General features: G+C 41.0%; 1 protein-coding gene across 4 annotated transcripts; it reads left to right on the forward strand.

The window, feature by feature from the left end:
• The first annotated feature begins 7,136 nt into the window (after positions 1-7,136).
• On the forward strand, positions 7,137-17,235 carry tp53inp2b (tumor protein p53 inducible nuclear protein 2b). 4 transcript variants are annotated; one of them, XM_030422772.1, is made up of 5 exons: positions 7,137-7,464; positions 11,785-12,176; positions 12,883-13,200; positions 13,300-13,456; positions 13,575-17,235. In XM_030422772.1, the coding sequence occupies exons 2-5, from the start codon at positions 12,053-12,055 to the stop codon at positions 13,840-13,842; spliced, it is 867 nt and encodes a 288-aa protein (XP_030278632.1). In that variant the 5' UTR covers positions 7,137-7,464; positions 11,785-12,052; the 3' UTR covers positions 13,843-17,235. The 4 variants fall into 4 exon arrangements, with proteins under 4 accessions (XP_030278632.1, XP_030278630.1, XP_030278631.1 ...); XM_030422770.1 differs by having other exon boundaries at positions 12,883-13,456; XM_030422771.1 differs by having other exon boundaries at positions 12,886-13,456.
• Positions 17,236-18,918: the final 1,683 nt, after the last annotated feature.

Raw genomic sequence — 18,918 nt, forward strand, 5'->3', positions numbered from 1 at the left:
TAACACCTCCGTCCTCTGTCTGCAGAATGAGATGCTCCGGCCTGCGGAGGGGTCTCCCGGGAGGAAGAGGGAGGGACACTGGTTGATATCAGCTCTGTTGTTGTTGCTGTTATGTGAATTTGGACTGGTTACAGGAGCCCACCAAGTTGAGCCTGTGCTGAGTAAGGAATAGTAGTCAGGTGTTATGTATGTGCAGGGTGGAGGGTTATCTTGGGACTGGCGAGTGCTGCTGAGGGCAGCATGTACAGACAGGCTGTATGCAATATGAGATGCAGAAAGAAATTCTTTATCTAAGGCCGCTGACCTCCAGACAGTACAGTGGACAGTACCAAAAGAGGATGGCGTGTTAATGTGAAGGTATCCATTTGAAAGTACGGCCCAGCAACTGAAAAATATATATTACAATATTAAATTGTTAACACTGATGCATTTTACTGCTGTAGCTAGCTGAGGTTTACGTTTTATACCTTCTGGGAGTTTGATATGCAGGTTTTTCTCTCAATTCATCAATTCAAGGGGCTCTGTGGAACGTCGACGTGCTTGAAGTAAGTTTATGTTAGCGGACTCCATCTCTAAACTAATGTTAGCTACTGTTGCTCTCTGTTAGCGCAGCAGAGAGAGGCAATGAGGCCAGCCACTCGAGAACATACAGACACATCCTAGGATGGAGGCCTAGCCCGCAGGCTTGTATACAAGAAGGTTTAAATCTTGAGATGGAGCCTCATTCATTCCTACGAATGCTGCTCAGTGGCGTTTTGAAGCCAAAAAAGCTCGACTTCCGGGGTATGGAAATACCTGGATAGTTCTTGTTGTGCAGCCCATAGAAGGTACACACGAGAGACTTCTGCCAGCAGAACTTCTGGATAATGTAATTGTGCGACTTAAATTCTGATAGTGACATGAGTCCTTTTGAGGGGTTTGTGACACTCAGATGTTTCTTGCACAATGTAAGCTTATGGGAAAAAAGTCTTTTTAGGCCCGTAGTGCATCACGTGATGATTTAATTGCAGGGTTTGGCCACTACAGAAACTGGCTTCAGAGCCTGGGGGCTTGCTTGTAAAGGCAACTGAGACTGACAGCGAAGGTCTAATTTTTTAAGTCACATTACAAACCATTCACATCAATCAAGAAAAAACTGATACATTTAAATTGCTACAAATTGTTACATAAAGCCCATTTTATGATTTGGTCTTAAAAGAATAAACCTCTTGCAATATCTGCAAGACCAAAACCTGAAATTTTTCAGTTTGAGGAACAAAGAAGCCAGTCAACAAAGTGAGAAGCTGGACAAGTGACTTTTTATCATTTTCCCCTGAAATAAGTCTTGAAACTATTCATTAACTATCCAGATAATTGCAGATGAATTTCCTGTTGACTGACTAACTGGTAATCCAACAAACTGTTATATTTGTAAGCATATTATATGTTTTGGATGTTAAACCTTAATATGAAAACTAAATAGAAACCATCAAGAAAATGTGCAATATTTGCCTCGGCAATGTAATGTGATCGAAATGGAAGTCAAATATAGATAGTACCTCATAATTGTACTGAAGAATAGTACCTAAGTAAAAGTACTCTGCTACTTTCCCCCACGTTCTCACACACACATAGCACACACACATAGCACACACACATAGCGCACGTAAACAAACTTGGATCAAACATCAAGGGCCGGCAGCATTTGAGGCATACAGCTGCATGAGTCAACTGTTGGACTTTTTGTGCATGGTATTTTTTCCACATTCCCCCGAGAGATTCAATAATCTGGATATTCTGATGTTGACACAGATACTTGACCAGTGTTTTAAATGACTGGTTTGACATTTGTGGAAAATTCCCTTAATCACTTCCTTCCTAACAGTTCAAATAGAAGATTGATACAATCTGATCTCTTACAAATGTAAACAGGAACATACAAATAGCTTAGCTTTCTACAAAGTCCAAAATACACCTGCCGTACCCCAATTAGCATAACATGTCCTGTTTGTTAAATGCACACACAAACCAGAATGTAAGAAAAACAAGTTGTAGCGTCTTATCAAACGAGTGAAACTTGTGCATCAAGTCAAACAACATATTGGTACTCAGCAACTTTTAACATGCTTTTTATTATCTAGTGTTGTTCAGTAATAGCTAGACATCAGCATTTCTTATACAACAGTACTTTTTGGCATCAGAGTCCCCTTCACAAATTTCTGCTTTGAAACTTTTGCGTTTATTGTGCTCCCAAACATGAAATGAAATATCCCTGGCCTGGTTGTATTTAATCAAGATATGCTAACAAACTAACATGCTAAACTGGAAGCACTGCTGTGCTTTCAACTCAGCTGAGACTCTAAGGTAAGTTCAGCCTACAAGTGACAAAGCAACTAGCCGCAGCTCATTTCTAGTGTAAGCCAGTGATAAGAAGTTACACACTTCTGAAACTGAGTCTGTAACAATTTGGACGATATAGTGTAGGTGCCAACTACAAACAAAACTCATTTCGTCTTGAAAACTGATATTGTGAAGTAAACATGTATGTAACAGTGTGATCCCAGCCTCTCACTGAGGTTACATAATGCAGAAACAAGTGATGGGAGCCGAGTTGCTGAGACCAAGACATTATTCACCCTAATACAAGACACTTTACCATCAACACGATTTTGAGGCTGTTATCCTAAGGGTTACAGAAAGTTACATAATGTTGCTTTAAGCTTTGAATTGTACCAGGCTTGCTGCCCCCTCTTCCAGTCCTTTAGATAAGCTAAGCTAAGCTAAGCTAATTGCCTCCTTGCTCGAGCTCCAAAGTTGATGCACAGGCATGCGAGTGGCGTGCTGTCATCCAACTCTCTTCAGAAAAACTAATTAGCATGTCTCCCAAAATATCAAACTATATAGAGTGCTGTAACTGAACAGAGATCTGCAACCTGAGCAGCTTGACTATGTCATATGCAGCAGGTAATAAACACTGCTGCTGGCACTGTGGGGAGGTGGTTAGGCAGGAGGAAGGTCTGACGCTGTATCTACTGGGGCTGCCGGCTTATCATCTGCCAGCAGCCAGCTATGTAGGGGGCATGGAGAGAGGCCTGAGAGAAGAGAGTAGAGAGAGGCACCAAAAATAAAGACAAGAGAGCAGAGGAAAAAGAGGTCGCTAAGGTTATACAAGAAGCCATATTTAGAAAAAATGGAATTTGGGACAGTTTTGAAGTTCAAGTTAAGGGTGAAGTGGTATGATTCATTATAGTGTGACGACTGAATCGTGGGTGTTTGCTGATGTAACAAGAGGACACACCTTTAGTAGTTTCTTTCTTTTCTATGTTTTCAAGGCTTCTCTTTTTTTTAAAAAATGCACCCCAACAGACAGGTATCCCCTTGTGACGATCAAACGCAGGAAATTAAGCCAGCAGACTATGGTTAAAAACAAAAAACAAATACAACAACGTGGAGAATGTAAGGTGCCTCTGGAAACGTTGCGTGTTGGTAAACACCCCACGCCTCTCAGGAAGGGATGAGTCGTCAAATAGCTTCCCACAAACAACTTACTTCGTTATGTGGTGGACTTCTGAGTCAACCTGCCCATTGCCACACCTCAGTCTTTAACAACAAACATAACAGGAGCCATCTGCTTTAAAGCACATGCCTTACTGAGCCGTGTCAGCTGGGCCGAGGGCAGGCATGCTGTCAAACTCGAGCTGCATGTCACATTCATGAACGTGACCACACGCCGCGAGAGAGAGGGGAGGGACTGCTGTGACCTTTCACCTATTTCTCCAACCGGCTCGGGAATCTGTGGGAATCCTTTGAAGCCCGGCAACTTCAGTGAAAGCTCTGGCATGGATAAAGAAAGGAAAAGAGAGGCAGACGATGGAAAACCATAACCTCTTCTCTCTCTGTGTCCTTGAGCAGTGAATTCAAGGCCGAGTTAAACCATGAATTAAATGGTTGTTATCCCATCCATGTCAGGATAATTGCTACAAATATCTTGAATTGATTCATTGTGCATGAAAGGTACAGATGTGGCAACAAGGGACATGTCGGAACAAGTTCCACTGGTGAGTTCTCCTGATTAGTGTGATAACACAAAGCACACACAAACACGAGCACAGATGCACAAACTGTTCCTGCTGTATGTTTGCGTTCGCTGTGTTACCGAGGTTTGGATATCACCATCATCCCTGCGGGGTGAATGTCTGCACTGTTGTGTGTCTGTCATCGTGAGTTGCCAAGCACCTGGTAAATGTATAGGTTGAAACCTTATCATCCTGCCTTTAGAGAGCTCGTACTGTGCCGGACGCTTGCTGTTGCCTCTTACCGCTGTGGTAGCAACATGACGAAATCTAAGGCGGAAAAAGAAGTTGTCTGTTTGAGACCCACAGGCATCTGGAGAATCACCCCTGCTAGGTGTGGTTCATTTTTTAAATTGGTGTACTAGATATCCAGTCACACAGCCAAGCCTTATTGCTCACATGCATTGCGCCTATCACATGTATTATCAAACAGGATGTTTTACAATTTAAGGTTTCCATGAAACAGCCTGTGGGGATCTTCCTCAGCATATTTACATGTTTCCTATAAAACAGGCAGCCAGGGAGAGACTGTTCAAGGATATTGATAGGTGTTTACAGTAGCTGTAGCATTCAATTTGCTCTGGCAGGATGGTGTCTTTTTACACATCCATGACAATGTCATAAAAATTTAAGGGGAAAAAAAAAGATGTATTTGTTGAACAGTGCTGGTTGTGTTATCCACATTTTTTGTATTGTTTTCCAGGAAGTTACAGACTCTAAATTACCATTAAAGGTGCCCTGCGTAGTTTGGGGGAATACATCTGAATCAGAGGGGAAACAAACTAAATAAATAAACAAACTATCTTCATTTTCATGACTGAATAAACAAACTGATCTTCAAGGACAACACAATGTGATGTTGTTTCACTTTGTGTATATGTGGCAGACCTTACCAACTTTCTGGCCTCAAAAGGTGTTCTGGGGACGTTATTTTCCTCTGAGAACAGCTTGTTTATTCAGTTGTGGAGAAAATAAATAATTCTGAGTTTGTATTATTACCTCATTAATATTGTAAATATTACAATTCTGAGTTTGAATCTCTTCTCAAAACTAATTTTTGTAGTTGAGAGCAAGAATGTATTGCTAAGTCAATTTTGACTAATAAGCTAATTTCTAAAAAGACATCAATGAAATAAAAGGATCTTTTTCTGCATTATAATCCCCAAATTAAATTATGTTGAAAGTTAGGCTAGAGTAGACAGTACAGGTATTCTTCCATCTGTATGCAGTGACTACAGTATCTTCTTGACAAGTAGCTTACTTTGGCAAGGTGGAACAAAAAGAAAATATATCACACAAAAACATTGCAAAATCATATTTGGTAGCCTATAATTAAGTATTTTGGATATAACCATGTACATATAAAGTAATCGATCAAAAAGAGCTCTTGTCTAGAAGTTCTGAGGCATTGGACTTGGATTCCAAACAAACTTGAACCTGCCTCAAAGTTCAATGTTCAGGGTGATTCATTGTCGTTATACAACACTTGGTTGCATAGTGCATTTTTAAAATTTGTTTCCTGCTTGATTCTAGACGATATCAACGGGAAGGTGATGATCATTTGGTCGACATCTTCACATAAAAATTCAGCATCTGGTAAACACTGTCCATCAGCTTTGCCTGGGATTGAGCACCAAGCATCAATGACGTTAAACAGGAGTCCATCTCTCCTTATCCTGAACACTATCAGCTTGGAACACAGCCCGTCCGCTGAGTGCAACAGTTTTGTTCAGGATGTTATGGTGGGGACAGGTCTCTGTGGAGATTTGGAAAGTCTTGTCCCATTTTGTGCCATTTTATTGTCCTTAAGCCAGGAGCAACCTTGAATTAAAGATGGATTAGACACAAAAGATATTTTTCAAGACTAGTAAATATCCTGAAAGCTCTTGAAAACTAGTCGTCATGGCCAGACGTTAGAGATAATTCAACTATAAATAGTGTTGAAGTGCTCTTCAGCTTTACCAAAGGAATTTCCTCTTCCACAATGCCAGCATTCTGGTGCATATGTGGACATAAACATGCACACAGACACACACATCTAGGTTATCAACACAATAAAGTGGGGGATTATGCATTTACACACAAAAGGACACAGGAAAACACACACACACATTTATATCAACAGTCACCAGTTTGCACAATCTGCAGTAATAAAAGGCAGTGGGTATTCTCAGAGACTGCAGAGCAGAGAAGTGACCACCAGGGGTTTCTTCAAAACCTCTCCACCAGCTCATTGGTTACTCAAATGCTGCATTCAGAAAAGGCAGGTCTGATTGGCTGGTGGAGGATGAGTGGCACGTGGAGTCCCTTCCCACTGAGGCGGAGTGAAAAGAATGATGTTGAGGGGGGAGGGGGAAGAGGTCTATTTACAAATGCAATTTAAAGTAACAGCACCAGCATCCCTGGACCAGGAAAACTAATGTAGTTTGTGAAGTGGAACTGTTAGAAAATTTGAATATTCAAGGTTAACATGAGCATTACTTTCAGTAAATGATTACTTTTATAACTCCGAAGAGAGATAGGAACATGAAAAGCAGATAAACTTTTAAAAACTATGTTTGTCAGTATTGATCAAGATGAAATGATGCAGTTTAATATTTGAATACAACTTTCCACATGATAAATTATATAACACAAAGATAAGGATAAAAGAGACTGTCTGTGTCTGAGGGCCAAAGTCCATCCAGGAGTTGATGTAACTGCTTTACAGCTCTTTGCTCTTCTTCCTGTAGCTGGCTGAATTTAATTAAAACACCACGTTGACAATGTAATCACTTTGTCTGTCAACAGATTTTCATATTTCCTTATTATAAAAGCCTTATATTTCGTGCTATGTGAGCACAGACTCGGGATCAGTTTACCCTCCCCCCAGCCCTGACCCAGAGCAGAGCGGATGATGAAAGTAAAAGCTGATCCGAGATCAGTCTCTGTATAAAGTCATCGTTTCCATCTGGGTGCAGGTTGACAGCTCCTCTCGCCCAGCCCCCACCGTGTTACCAAGAAGGCTCTGGCTTGTGGCTTGTGTAATATTCTGATTGGCTGGTTCGGTTTGGTGTGGGCGGGGCGAGGGCGGGGCCGAGCGTATTGTGATCTCACAATCAGCTGTTTTGTACGTTTTACATTCTGATCCGAGGATCAGCTGGAGGCAGCAATAAACAGGAGGAAAAAATCTGCAGCGGAGAAAAAATAGAGAGGAGGATAAAATAAAAGCTGCAGATGTTATGATCTGAAAAACATCCGTGTAACATTTTTTACACGAAGCCCTTCTTCTGAGAAGAAAGCCTTTTATTTTTGTATGATGGTGTTTTAACTACCTCACTTAAAGACTATCTAAAGCTATGCTTTAAAATTTGTTGTCGTTTCTACTGTGTGTGAGATCTCGTTTACAACTTGAATAACATTGCAAAGGCAGGTAAGATATTTTTTTATTCGCTTTTTTTCATTAATCTGATACCTGTGTGTGTTTTGTGTCTGTAGGGGTGTCAAGCTACAAGCGGCTGCATTCCTAAATAAGATACAGAAAATATCCATCAGCCATCATGAATTTAGAGGAGATGCAGACTAAAAACTGCCTCATCGGTCACTGTGTCGTTGGCTATTTTTTGCTGTGCGTTGTAATTCGTGATGACCTATTATTAGGTCAGGAATAGATTTGAAAGCAGAAGGCTGTAACAGCCCAAACCACACGGCTTAATTAGGTCTATTCGACGTCCTATATCCTGAAAAATGACACCAGCCTGCTTGTATGTACATCCCACACGGTGCCAGCGGACATATGTTGTGTAAATTGCACCAAAATGCTGATGTGGAGTCGAGTCGATGGCGGATGTTGATGTTTTTTTCTGGGAGGCGGACCTTGTATGTAGGCTGAGGGGGCTTTATCTGTAAATACAGTGGGAATATAGCGGAATAAGAGTCAAAGTCATTGCATCGCCTCTCCAGTCGATGTCTTTTCGTGCAGTGTCGCTGAGCCACAGCTGTCATTGCTTTGACCCTTCAGTGCAGCTTATACGGATAATTCATGTTTAACCTCGATACCCTCCAGAAAGTCTTCTTCTCCTGTCGGTCACTCGACTGTCACAGGCAGAGGTCGATGTTTTACCATCTAATGTTTTTCCCCTTAATCAACTCAAAGGTGTCTTTGTGTTTTTTCAAATGTCAACATTGTTGCTATGAGAGTTTTTTTTTTTTTTTTCCCCACATCAACTCCAGACGATGACTGTCGACAATAGCACCCATTCACACACTGGCTGATTTCATTATCGTGTCGCAAAACGCAAATAAGATATAAAAAGCTATGTAGGTCGCACGTAGAGGGTTGTAATATGTTGAATTTTCGCTATATTTGCGCTCCAGATCTCTTTTTTCTCCCCTCTCCGGTCGTCAACTAGGTTGGAGCCTCTCTGTCAGCATCAGTGACGTACGCGCGACGTCACAGGCGTCTTGTTTTTATTTCGTGAGTCCCCTCCCACCCCGCTCCGCTCCTCCTCCTACTTTTTTTTTCTTTTTTAAAGACCAGTGTCATAAGAAAGATTCATAATTCAAGGTCCTTTTTTTATATTTTAGGATGTGCAGGTGTGCCTGTAAAATTGTATTCATAGTGTTTATAGATATTTAAATATAACCTTCAAGAAGACATTAGAAGTGTTTTTTTGCACTCTCCTCATTATGCTACATTTGGATTTATCAGTTTATTTTAAAGGAAGGTTGCTCACTGATTAACAGGGATAAAGAGAACTATAAAAAAAAAGTCTTAGATGGTTAATTTTCACCTTTATTCCTCTCTAGATGTTAAAATCGACAACCTAAAAATGTTATAAAGTCTATCAAATTCATATTTACAATATAATAAATATGCACAAAATAGTTCAACACACCGCCACCATCAGTTAATGCGATAACATTTGGAAAAAATAAACACAAAATAAGACCTGCCAGCGCACCTCATGCGTACAAGAATAGGGTAGAATCTGAGTTGGAATGTTTTCAGGGAATTTTTAGTGCTTAAAGATATTTTATTCTAACTTACTCTCATATCTTATTATTTCTCTCTATTTATATCTTGTTCATATATAGTGTGATATTTCTATTCTAGATGGAGCAACTGTTATGTACCCAACTTCCCCCTCAGGGATCAATAAAGTATTTCTGATTCTGCACAGGACAGTATGGATAATTTTAACTTTTGATTCCTGCCAGATGTTTAAAAGGCACCCTAAAACTGTAATTAAAAACTGCCTTTCTTATCAAATTAGCATTTACAATAACAAATAATGTACAACAAGTATGTACAACACGGTTCCACCACTAATTAATGTCGAAATACAGTTCCTGTACTGTATAGAAAAATAAGGAAATACAGCTGTTAAAAGAAGTTTGAGGACTGACCCCCAGTCAGATTAACATAATATATAGCTTACATTGTCTCAACTGCAATAAATGCTGCACATCTGTCCCTCTGCTTTCTCTCATGTAATAGATAAGCAGTTCAAAGGACATGTATCGGTGTTAGTTGTTAGGTAATGCTTTTTACACAACATTTATTCAGGAAGTGTCTTCCCCAGGATAGAAGCCATATCAGCTGTGGTTATTTGCCCTTTATTAGCAGTATCAATAGCTATATTTACTCCAGTCAGATAGCCCTGAATTAGCTGCCACAGTCACCAAACTGATAAAAGTGTTTTAGCAGGGAAGCGCTCCATGTTTTCCCTGTTGAATGTGTTTTTTATGGATGTCTGCCACACCTTATGCAAAGAAGCCCCCGGGTCCTTCCACCCAGATTTTGTTCATCCCAATTTTTTCGTCATGGTCTCATGACTTAAGTTTCTGCTAGACCAGGAATGCATTCAGTCTCAGTGTTGAGGATGGGCCGCCGCACTTCAGTTCAAACTGGGTTCATGGTATCTTTTTGGATTTCCTATGCAAAATCTCCAAAACATAACAACCGTGGGCCTTTTTATTTAATTCGCTCGACAGGATTTTAAACACATGACCTAGAAAAATGAGTCAACATGAACTCTTGTAACCCAGAGTCCTTAAAAAATACAGCTGAGAGCTTTTTTATCCGGTCGGGTCAAAGCAATTTCTTTATTTTTTAGAAATAGGGTTCCACCTTTGCAGATTTTGTCCGCTATTTTCTCCCCTTGTTCATTCATCTGTCATGTTCCCTTGGTATTTTAAGCTTACACCCATAAAAACAGTCTTTAAAATAATTATTACTCCATCTGACATGAGAAATCCCGAAAGCATGCCCTGTCTCTGTATGGGTGCAATTGGGATTTCTCTTCCATTTAAGTTCCTGGTGGCCATGGTGATTCTCCAAATAAGGACAGAAAGTGTCAGCTTCCCAGCGAGCACCCATCCATGCGGATCTCCTTCCATGTCTCTGTGCTCCTTATTTAAATCTCTCGCTTTGTTTCACCTTTTAATCTGTGCTCCTTTATCACTATTAACTTATGTCTTTCTTGATTTAATAGCAGCACATATCAGATTTCCATGAGAAAGTAAAGACAGATGAGACTGTGGGTCAAACAACTAATCCAGAAAAAAGGGTGATGATCTGGAATTTAGAAATCTGAGAAGAAACCAGCTCCACCTTATAATTCAGAATGAGTGTGTCAGCAGGTGAAGTATTCTTCACTCTGTGATCTCTGCCGTCACTGCAGTCACTCAGTTTGAGTAAACAGAACTCGGCATTTGAACAACAGTTTGTCATGTAAGCGATGGCTGATCAAACATCTGCTCAACATTACATCATCACTTTTCCTTTGCCTCAGTACCTTCTGTCCCAGTGTGTCTGTCTTGCACTCACTTTGTTTGACTTGCTGAGACTCTTTGTATCACCTCCTTTCACCTCCTCCATTCCCTCTCCAGCCTGTCCATCTGTCCTGAGGCTGTGCTGATTGGTTATCTAAGATTTTGTTGGGGGAAGGGAGTTCAGCTATTGTCCACAAGCCCCTAGCTGGGTCATCATCCTGAGAAAGTTTAAATGGATGGCACCATGTTAAATACAGGCTGTAAATATCGGCACTGCCGTAAGGAAATCTCATGACTCATATTTCGTTTTTTTTTTGTCTCATATCCCTGTCCAGGTTTAATGGCCCTAGCAGTTGTGCTTTACTCTTAGTACTCTAAGTACTGACGGAATCATCATCGAGCTTTAACGCGGCTATGAACAATCATTTTATACTAACGATAAATATTTGTCTGTGAAATGGGTCACTGCCATTTCACTCAGCTGTACAGAGTTTTAGAGATAATCGAGTTGCTGTTTTGTCACAGCAATTTTGCTGTTTTGGTTCATTCTCACCTCTTTCATCAGCATTCAGTACAGATGCAGCGGGTCAATGACAGCAATAAAAAAGCAGATATAGACTCCCAGCTAATCTGACATGCAAGCTATCAGTCTAGAAAGTGATTATTATAACATGTTCTTTTATGTTAACCTGTCATCAGAAAAAGCCAAAATGTTTAAGGTTTGAGTCCTTAGTATGGTTCCTACTTGCTGTAAAGTATCTTGAAATAACCCCTTACCACACACATTGCTCACTGACATTTCTTATCTAATGTGTCCTGACTATGCAGCAGGAAATTAACACAATATTTAACTTCCTTTTTTTGTTGTCTTTTTAAACAAAATTGTGCTTGCATTGAAGCATTTTATCTTGTCATTGCCACTAACCATCCTTTTCTCTCTCTCTCTCTCTCTCTCTCTCTCCCTCTCTCTGTCCAGGCCTTTGTTCCAAACCAAGTGAAACCTTACATTTGCACTACAGAAGCCTGTCCACTCCTGTTTGTCAAAACCGAAATCCAGCAAAGGGCTTCAATTGAACAAAAAAAAAAAAGAGAGAGACTAAAGAAAATCAGACAAACAATTGCATAAAACAGCAACAAGTGATACGTAAATACAAATAATAAATTCAAAAAGGCAGCTACAGCTTTTTCTTTGTGGACAACAAAAAAAGCACCTGAGTCATCAATACTTGACAAAACGAGCAGTCATGTTTCAACGCCTGAGCAACCTGTTGTTCGGGGAGGTAGAAGAGGTGGCGGCTGAGCTGAAGGGACCCAAACCTTGTGTGACGGAGGCCGACGAGGAGGGATGGATGCTCGTCAACCTGCCTGGTGAGTCTCAACAGAGGGAGTGGAGGCGTTTCAGAGCCATATCGAAACTATGAAATGATGATGATGTGTTTCATGTTAAAAGACTCAAGCAGCCAAGAAAATGCTTTTGCATGTTCATGCTACTAACATTTGAGGTGTAGAAGTAATGAGGGGGATGATGGGGTGAGGTGAGGAATCAGTCGGGGCGTGGCACAGCTACACTGATGCTCACTCATATGGCTGCCACACCAACAGTGTTGTCCGTCAGATGATGGAAACACATAGTTCTCTTTGGACACACATCTCCTACCTCTTTGTTGATGATCTCAATCATGACAAAGGCAATCATTGAGTATGAGAATTTGCTTTGGTGCCTGTTCAGAAGCCAACCAAACACCAAAAGCAACATTAAAAGTACCATTCAGCAGAATCAAGAAGACAAACATTATGTCACTGACATAATCAAAACCTCAGAGGGTCAACACAACTAATGATGTGACTCTTTTATGTTTTGTGTTTCCCTACCCCCCCTCCTCCTTCCCCTCCTGCAATTTTTTTTAAACACCCTGACATTCCCCACGGTGGTATGTGTGCGCGTGCGTATGTGATCCCCTAAAAATTGCCCCCTTCGTCCCGCATGGCTTTTTGAAAAATCTTCCACATTTGCATCATTTTTGCAACCGTCCCACCTTAAATACTCCCGATCTCATTGCTGCCATTTGCTCAGAAGTGTCTGACTGCATGATGCAGGTGGGGGATGAGACGGGAGCCCCACTGATTGCACAACCATTTCCAGACAGTAACCAATCGAATCACCAAGACACACATACAAGGACTGAAAGCCCGGCCCCTGTTCCCCGCGCGCCTCACAAGCGCCGTAGGACACATAAAGGTCGGGCTCGTGGTGCTGTAGCATCATCAGATCCCCTGTATTGTCCAACCACTAGTCCGTCAGACTTGGGTGCCACTACACCCGTGATCCTGCCGAGACGGGCAAGACTGTCCACGCCCTCCTCCACCCCATCAATGTCCCCTGGCTCTGGAAGTGAGTGTGGGGGCAGTGGGGGTAGCAGTAGGACAGCCCCAGAGAGAGGCTGCATGGATGAGAGCTGGTTTGTCACCCCTCCCCCCTGTTTCACTGCAGAGGGAGCCACAGCGGAGGCCAGCCCGATGGAGGACCTGCTCATCGAGCACCCCAGCATGTCCGTGTACGTCTCCTCCAACAACCTGTCCATGGTCTCCAACAGCAACCTGTCTGTGGTGGGAGAGGAGAGCATTGTCAGCCTGGCGAGCAGCGTGAGGTTAGAAAAAGCCTCTCTACACCCACGACACTTCACCTTCACCTGCCTTTTCAGCATCACAACAACTGTCACAATAATCTCACCCATACTCACATTTTTTACCCCTCTCCCCTTGCAGCCGAGTGGCTGAACCAGCTGCTGCCCCCGCTACCCGCAGCACTATGCCCACCCGGGTGAGCCGTGGAGCAGCTGCCCAGGCTGGAGCTCTGGCCAAGGTCACCCAAGTGGCCAGGGTCCAGCGTAGCAAAGCCCGCATCGAGCGGCGCCATCTGGGCCGCAACCGCCTCCAACGCCAGAACCTCACCAGGGAGCAGGTCCCCCGCCACGCAGCTCACACCAGAAACACCTTCCTTCACCAGCCCAGCAAGCGTAACGTCTGCCACTAAGCTCCCCAGCAACCAGGGGGCATCGTTTACTCTGAGGGCATTAGTAGTGCATAGTCAACTCCAAGACACACATGGTTAATTGTATTCACCCGCTGCATACTTGCTTTCATTTGTGCACATTATATCAGAACACACTCTGGTACACACACTGGTAGACCAGAAGCTTTTTTTGTTTTGGTTTAGTGACACCTGGTAGTTTTATGCCCCATTCTGTTGATATGAACCAAGCCCTCTGAGTAGATCTGTGTAGACCTTTATTACTATCGTCCGTTGCAGTATCCAAACAACTAAAAAAATATTTATACAGGTTATACTTAGAACCAATAATGTCTGAAAAACAACAAAAGTTGAGCTCTATTGATTTTTTTTTTTATCATAGTTAAATAAGCTTTTATCTTTCACTCTTCCTCGAGACAGCCTCAAGTTTTTATTTGTTTTATTTTTAATTCAACAATTAATAATGATCTGAAAGTGTACTTTCAGACATGTCTGATGGAAACAAAGCAAGACAGAGTCAACATAAGCCTCAGTATCTTTGCAGCAAAAACAACTCATCACATCTTTGAAGCTTTATGTTGTAGGCAATTCTTTTTTTTTCATCTCGTAAAGGTGGAAGGCTTATACCGTGTGTGGCGAGTGTGAGAGGAAAATCACTGGACATTTGTTTCTCCCCAGTTTGGTCTTTAAACATGCAAAGCACCAACAAGGGCGAGGGACGATAAGCGACCTGTTTCATCACAGGAAGCACATGTTGTGATATTTCTCTCCTCTCACTTTGTGGAGGGTGGGGGCAAGTAGAAGATGGTGAGAGTATGAGCAAAACAGACTAAAGAGTAAAAATAAAACAGTAATGATGAAATAGAAGTAGATGTGTTTAACATGGAAATGGTCATAGGAAAAGTGTTAACTAACCCTCTGTGTGGCTGCTCTGTATAATAAATGAAGCATCTTGGATTGGTGTTGTAGGAACCCATTATGAATATATGGTAGAAATACTGATAATGGAGTTGAGTTGAAAAGATACAGAGCTTGCCTTTGGGTTACAGGGTATGAAAAGTTATAGTAGGTGAGGAGCGGTATTGATGGCGACTCTTTATTTTGTTTTGTTAGATTTGTTTTTCTGCTCATTATGTAGAACATTATTTTACAGTCTCTGTCTCTGCATGGTTCCACCAAAGTAAGTAGAGAAAGCCTGTTTCTGTCAGACATGGGGAAAAGTACACGCTTGGCTTTTAAACATAACAAATACATAAAAAAAATCGCTCCCTGTGGATCATACATTGCATAATGATCATTAAATGTGCAGTCTGTAAACTAAGTGCCCGGCACACATCAGCCATTTCCATCCACAGTGTGTGCCGTGATCTTCCCTTATCCACATGAACACCAAAAAGAAAACCTATCGACACATCAGTTCCCTTCATCGACACTGACTACAGCAACTTTTAGGAGGAAAGGGAAGAAATGTCTCCCTAAATCCTAACAACACCCATCTTCTCCCGTCCAGTACTATCATCCTGCTTATGGATGTGCGACACATTGCTCTCTAACATCTCCGTTACCGTCGGCCCCTTTCTAGTTAGCACATCCAGCACTAACAGTGTCCACTTAATGACCTAGCTTACTGATATGTATTCGACAACAATAGTAAACAATGGTGCTGAAGTGTATACTAATGTTTGTAAATTATTTGAGACATGGATGTAAGTTTGCACTGTCATACATTTTTGTGAGTCAAAGTTTTAGTGTGCTGTGTGCTTGTTTTTTTTTCTTTCTTTTTTCGTTTTGATTTTAAATTGTGTGTGAGAAGGTGTACTGACACGTTAAATGATAGAAACTCTTGAAAAAGAACATGAATAATGGTCATTTATTTGTCCTTGTAAATATTACAAAAACAATTTATTACGCTCCGATAGATGTCAAAGCCTCTCAGGACTTGAGTCCACAACGTTGCGTCCGATGGGACTAATGAGAATCCTCTCTCCGCCTCACCTCTGTGCTCATTATCAAATCAAGAGGGCATTTCAGTGGCCAAAAGTGGTGTCTTTGCCCCAACTTCAGTCTCATCTCTTTGAGATTAAAACAGCACTTGACTCAGAGTTGATGTGCCATGGGCAAACACTGCCCTCCAGAGGGTCCATTTAGCACAGCACTCGGCTGTATGGATGCTGGTGAGGATGCAGTACGTTGACATGGGCTTTAAAAACGATCTGTGCTGGTGTGTTTGAACGGACAGATTGAGGGTCTGCGGATTCACTTATGATTGTCTGATAAAAATTGAAATGTCTTGTCACTTTTACATCATCTAGACAAGAGAGATACATTATTTTCTCTTGAATCACAAACCACATATTTTTTATTTCTTCCAATAATCCTATACATGATTCTGTTTTATTCAGAAATCTGTCAATATCTGTTAATTTATGATATTATTATGAGTATGATCTTTTTTCTGTTCAAAGATGACTATTATGTGTCCTGTTGATTCCTCTGAATGGTGCAGGGGATGGATCTGAGGTGATTAGTCTAACAATTATACACTTTTTATTATTCTAACGGATTGTTTCTCCAGGTTTGAATTAATTTGCCTGTTGTAAAATGGTACGCAGAGATTGAAAAAAGGGTAACAACAATGATAGATCACAGGTGGAAGTCGTGTGTGTAAAATGTTAAGGTCACCACAGATACCCATCTGCTGCTGCAAACCTGTCCTGTTGTCCTTACTTTTATTTCCTCCTCTCTCTCACCAGTGTCATGTAAACAGGAAATCTGTCCTCAGTATGTTGTGTGTGATTATTTAAAGGTGTGTTTCATGATTGAAAGTCATCCAGTTGTGGGGAGAGGGAGTGGTCACCGGGTGTGTTGAGCTTATATGGTGTGTGGACAGGGAAAGGATGAGGCAGGAGACAGTTAATATATGAAAAAAAAAAGAAATTAAATGTATCATAAAAAAAGTACAATATGCTTGTATTTTCCCACATAGTTATTAGTTCACCAATAGGATGTTTTTAATGAAAGGCGTTGAATGTCTGGGGAGTTTCAAATGTTTTATGTTGTGCCCTGAAATGATGGCAGCTTAAAAACACTTGGGGTCTTCGCCCATGTTACATCTCAATTAGTACACCCCTCCCCCCATAAAAATGAAATATATAGACATATAAAATTTGGTGTATCTGATATCTACAGTATGGTGATTGTGCCTTTCACTATTTCTGCATGGTTTTTGTGATGTACTGATTTTTCCATCCCCAAAGTGGACAGTCGTCCGCTGACAGGCAAGACCTATGCAAAAATCAAAGGATGGGTTTTCCAGCATCCATTCAGAAAACACAGGTACCCGCCCAAAAAAACCAACAACAACAACAACAATAAATGCTCAGGTTAACACCTGAATCTTGTGTCATTATTTTCATGTGTGAGAGCAGGAGGGAAGGGTATTAGATTTAAGAGCAAGGTAACTATTGTCAGTGGTAGAATTCAGATGCTTTATGTAAAAGTAGCAGTCCCGATAAGTAGAAACACTCTAGTGGGTTCTTGTTCAAGTCACTTTATCTGTACCCACAGGTAGATTTTATTTGATTTTATATTTATTTAAGACAATACATCCATGTTGAAACATATTTTATAGCAACACTGACATAATAAAACACAATAAAAGCACTCATCATTCCACTAATCAGGATTTAAGAGAGATTAAACAATTAAAAAACAGTAATAGCCACAAGACTGAATAATGAATACGTAAACGACTTGTTCATTGTACTCAATGAAAGTGTGTTTGAAGTTAAAGGTGCAATGAATAAGAATTTGGCAACCTGTCGAAACCACACAACAACAACAAAAAAGTAATAATAAGGGACTGTGTATCACCAGAATAACCACTCACAACTGCTAGCTAGTTACCTCATCAAAAGAGAAAGATCTTCATTGACTGATGCCTAAATAATTCAAATAAACAGACTCTCCTCAATTTCATGACTGAATAAACTGAATAAACAAACTGACCTTAAAGGGCAACACATTCATATTGTATTACTTTGTTTATATCCGGCGGACCTTGCCACCTCTCTAGCTCCAAACATTGTTCTGGGGCCTTATTTTCCTCTGAGATCGGCTCATTCATCAGTTGAGGAATAAAATTACAATTCTGAGTTTGTATTATTACCTCAGTGATACTGCAAATATTAAAATCCTGTGTTTGAATTTCTTCTCCTAAACTACATAGTGTCCCTTTAAATAGTTTACATTGCCTACATTTGGGGGGGTGAAATCTTAAAGGATTAGTTCATGAAGAAATTTACAATTAATAAAAGTAAATTCAATCAACCCCATGCAAATGGAAAGTCCGGTTTTCAAGTTTTGTAGACTTGTTTAAAACTTGCATTACGCCAGACAAGCTATATGGAGCCATTTAATGTATTTTAAAACATTCTTCTGGTTTTCCATTTTAAAACAAGTCTCCATCTACTTCAGTCGTTTATTTTCCAGGCTGTGCTGCTGTGAGGCTCTAGAAATGTTTGGCAGACTACAACACTTAACCTGACTTTCCATCAGCAGGAGGATGAGTAGATAATGACAAACAGAGGGCAGCAGTGATGACTTGATCACTTTGTTTTCAGATTTGAAAAGGAATGAGAAGGAGTATGAACTTCTTTAATCACATCACTTCTCCATAAGTCACTGAATGGTAATCAACCAGCTTACATAATGGTCTAAACCTTTACTCTGATTAAAGGTGGAATATGGAATATGGAATATGAGCTGAATGCCGCCATCTAGTGTCTCAAGATCGTTGTCGCGACAACAAAAAGGTAATTCCAGCAGTCGGGTTGCCAGGTTTGGACAGGGCAGGAGGATTGAGCCGCCTCCGTTTCCTCCGTTTACTGGGTCTGGAGGTCGATGGGTCACGATCAGTATTCTCATATCTAGGATCAACGTGATATAATGAAAATAAGTATAGCAGAGGAGTTTGACCGACAGGTAACGTTAGCTAAGTTAGCAAGCGAGTTAGCTTACCGATCCAGGAGAAAGTTTGCCATTTCCGCGTGTGTTTTGATTCCGTGGAAATCCTTTACC

This window comes from Sparus aurata, chromosome 7, assembly GCF_900880675.1.
Source record: "Sparus aurata chromosome 7, fSpaAur1.1, whole genome shotgun sequence".
NCBI lineage: Eukaryota > Metazoa > Chordata > Actinopteri > Spariformes > Sparidae > Sparus > Sparus aurata.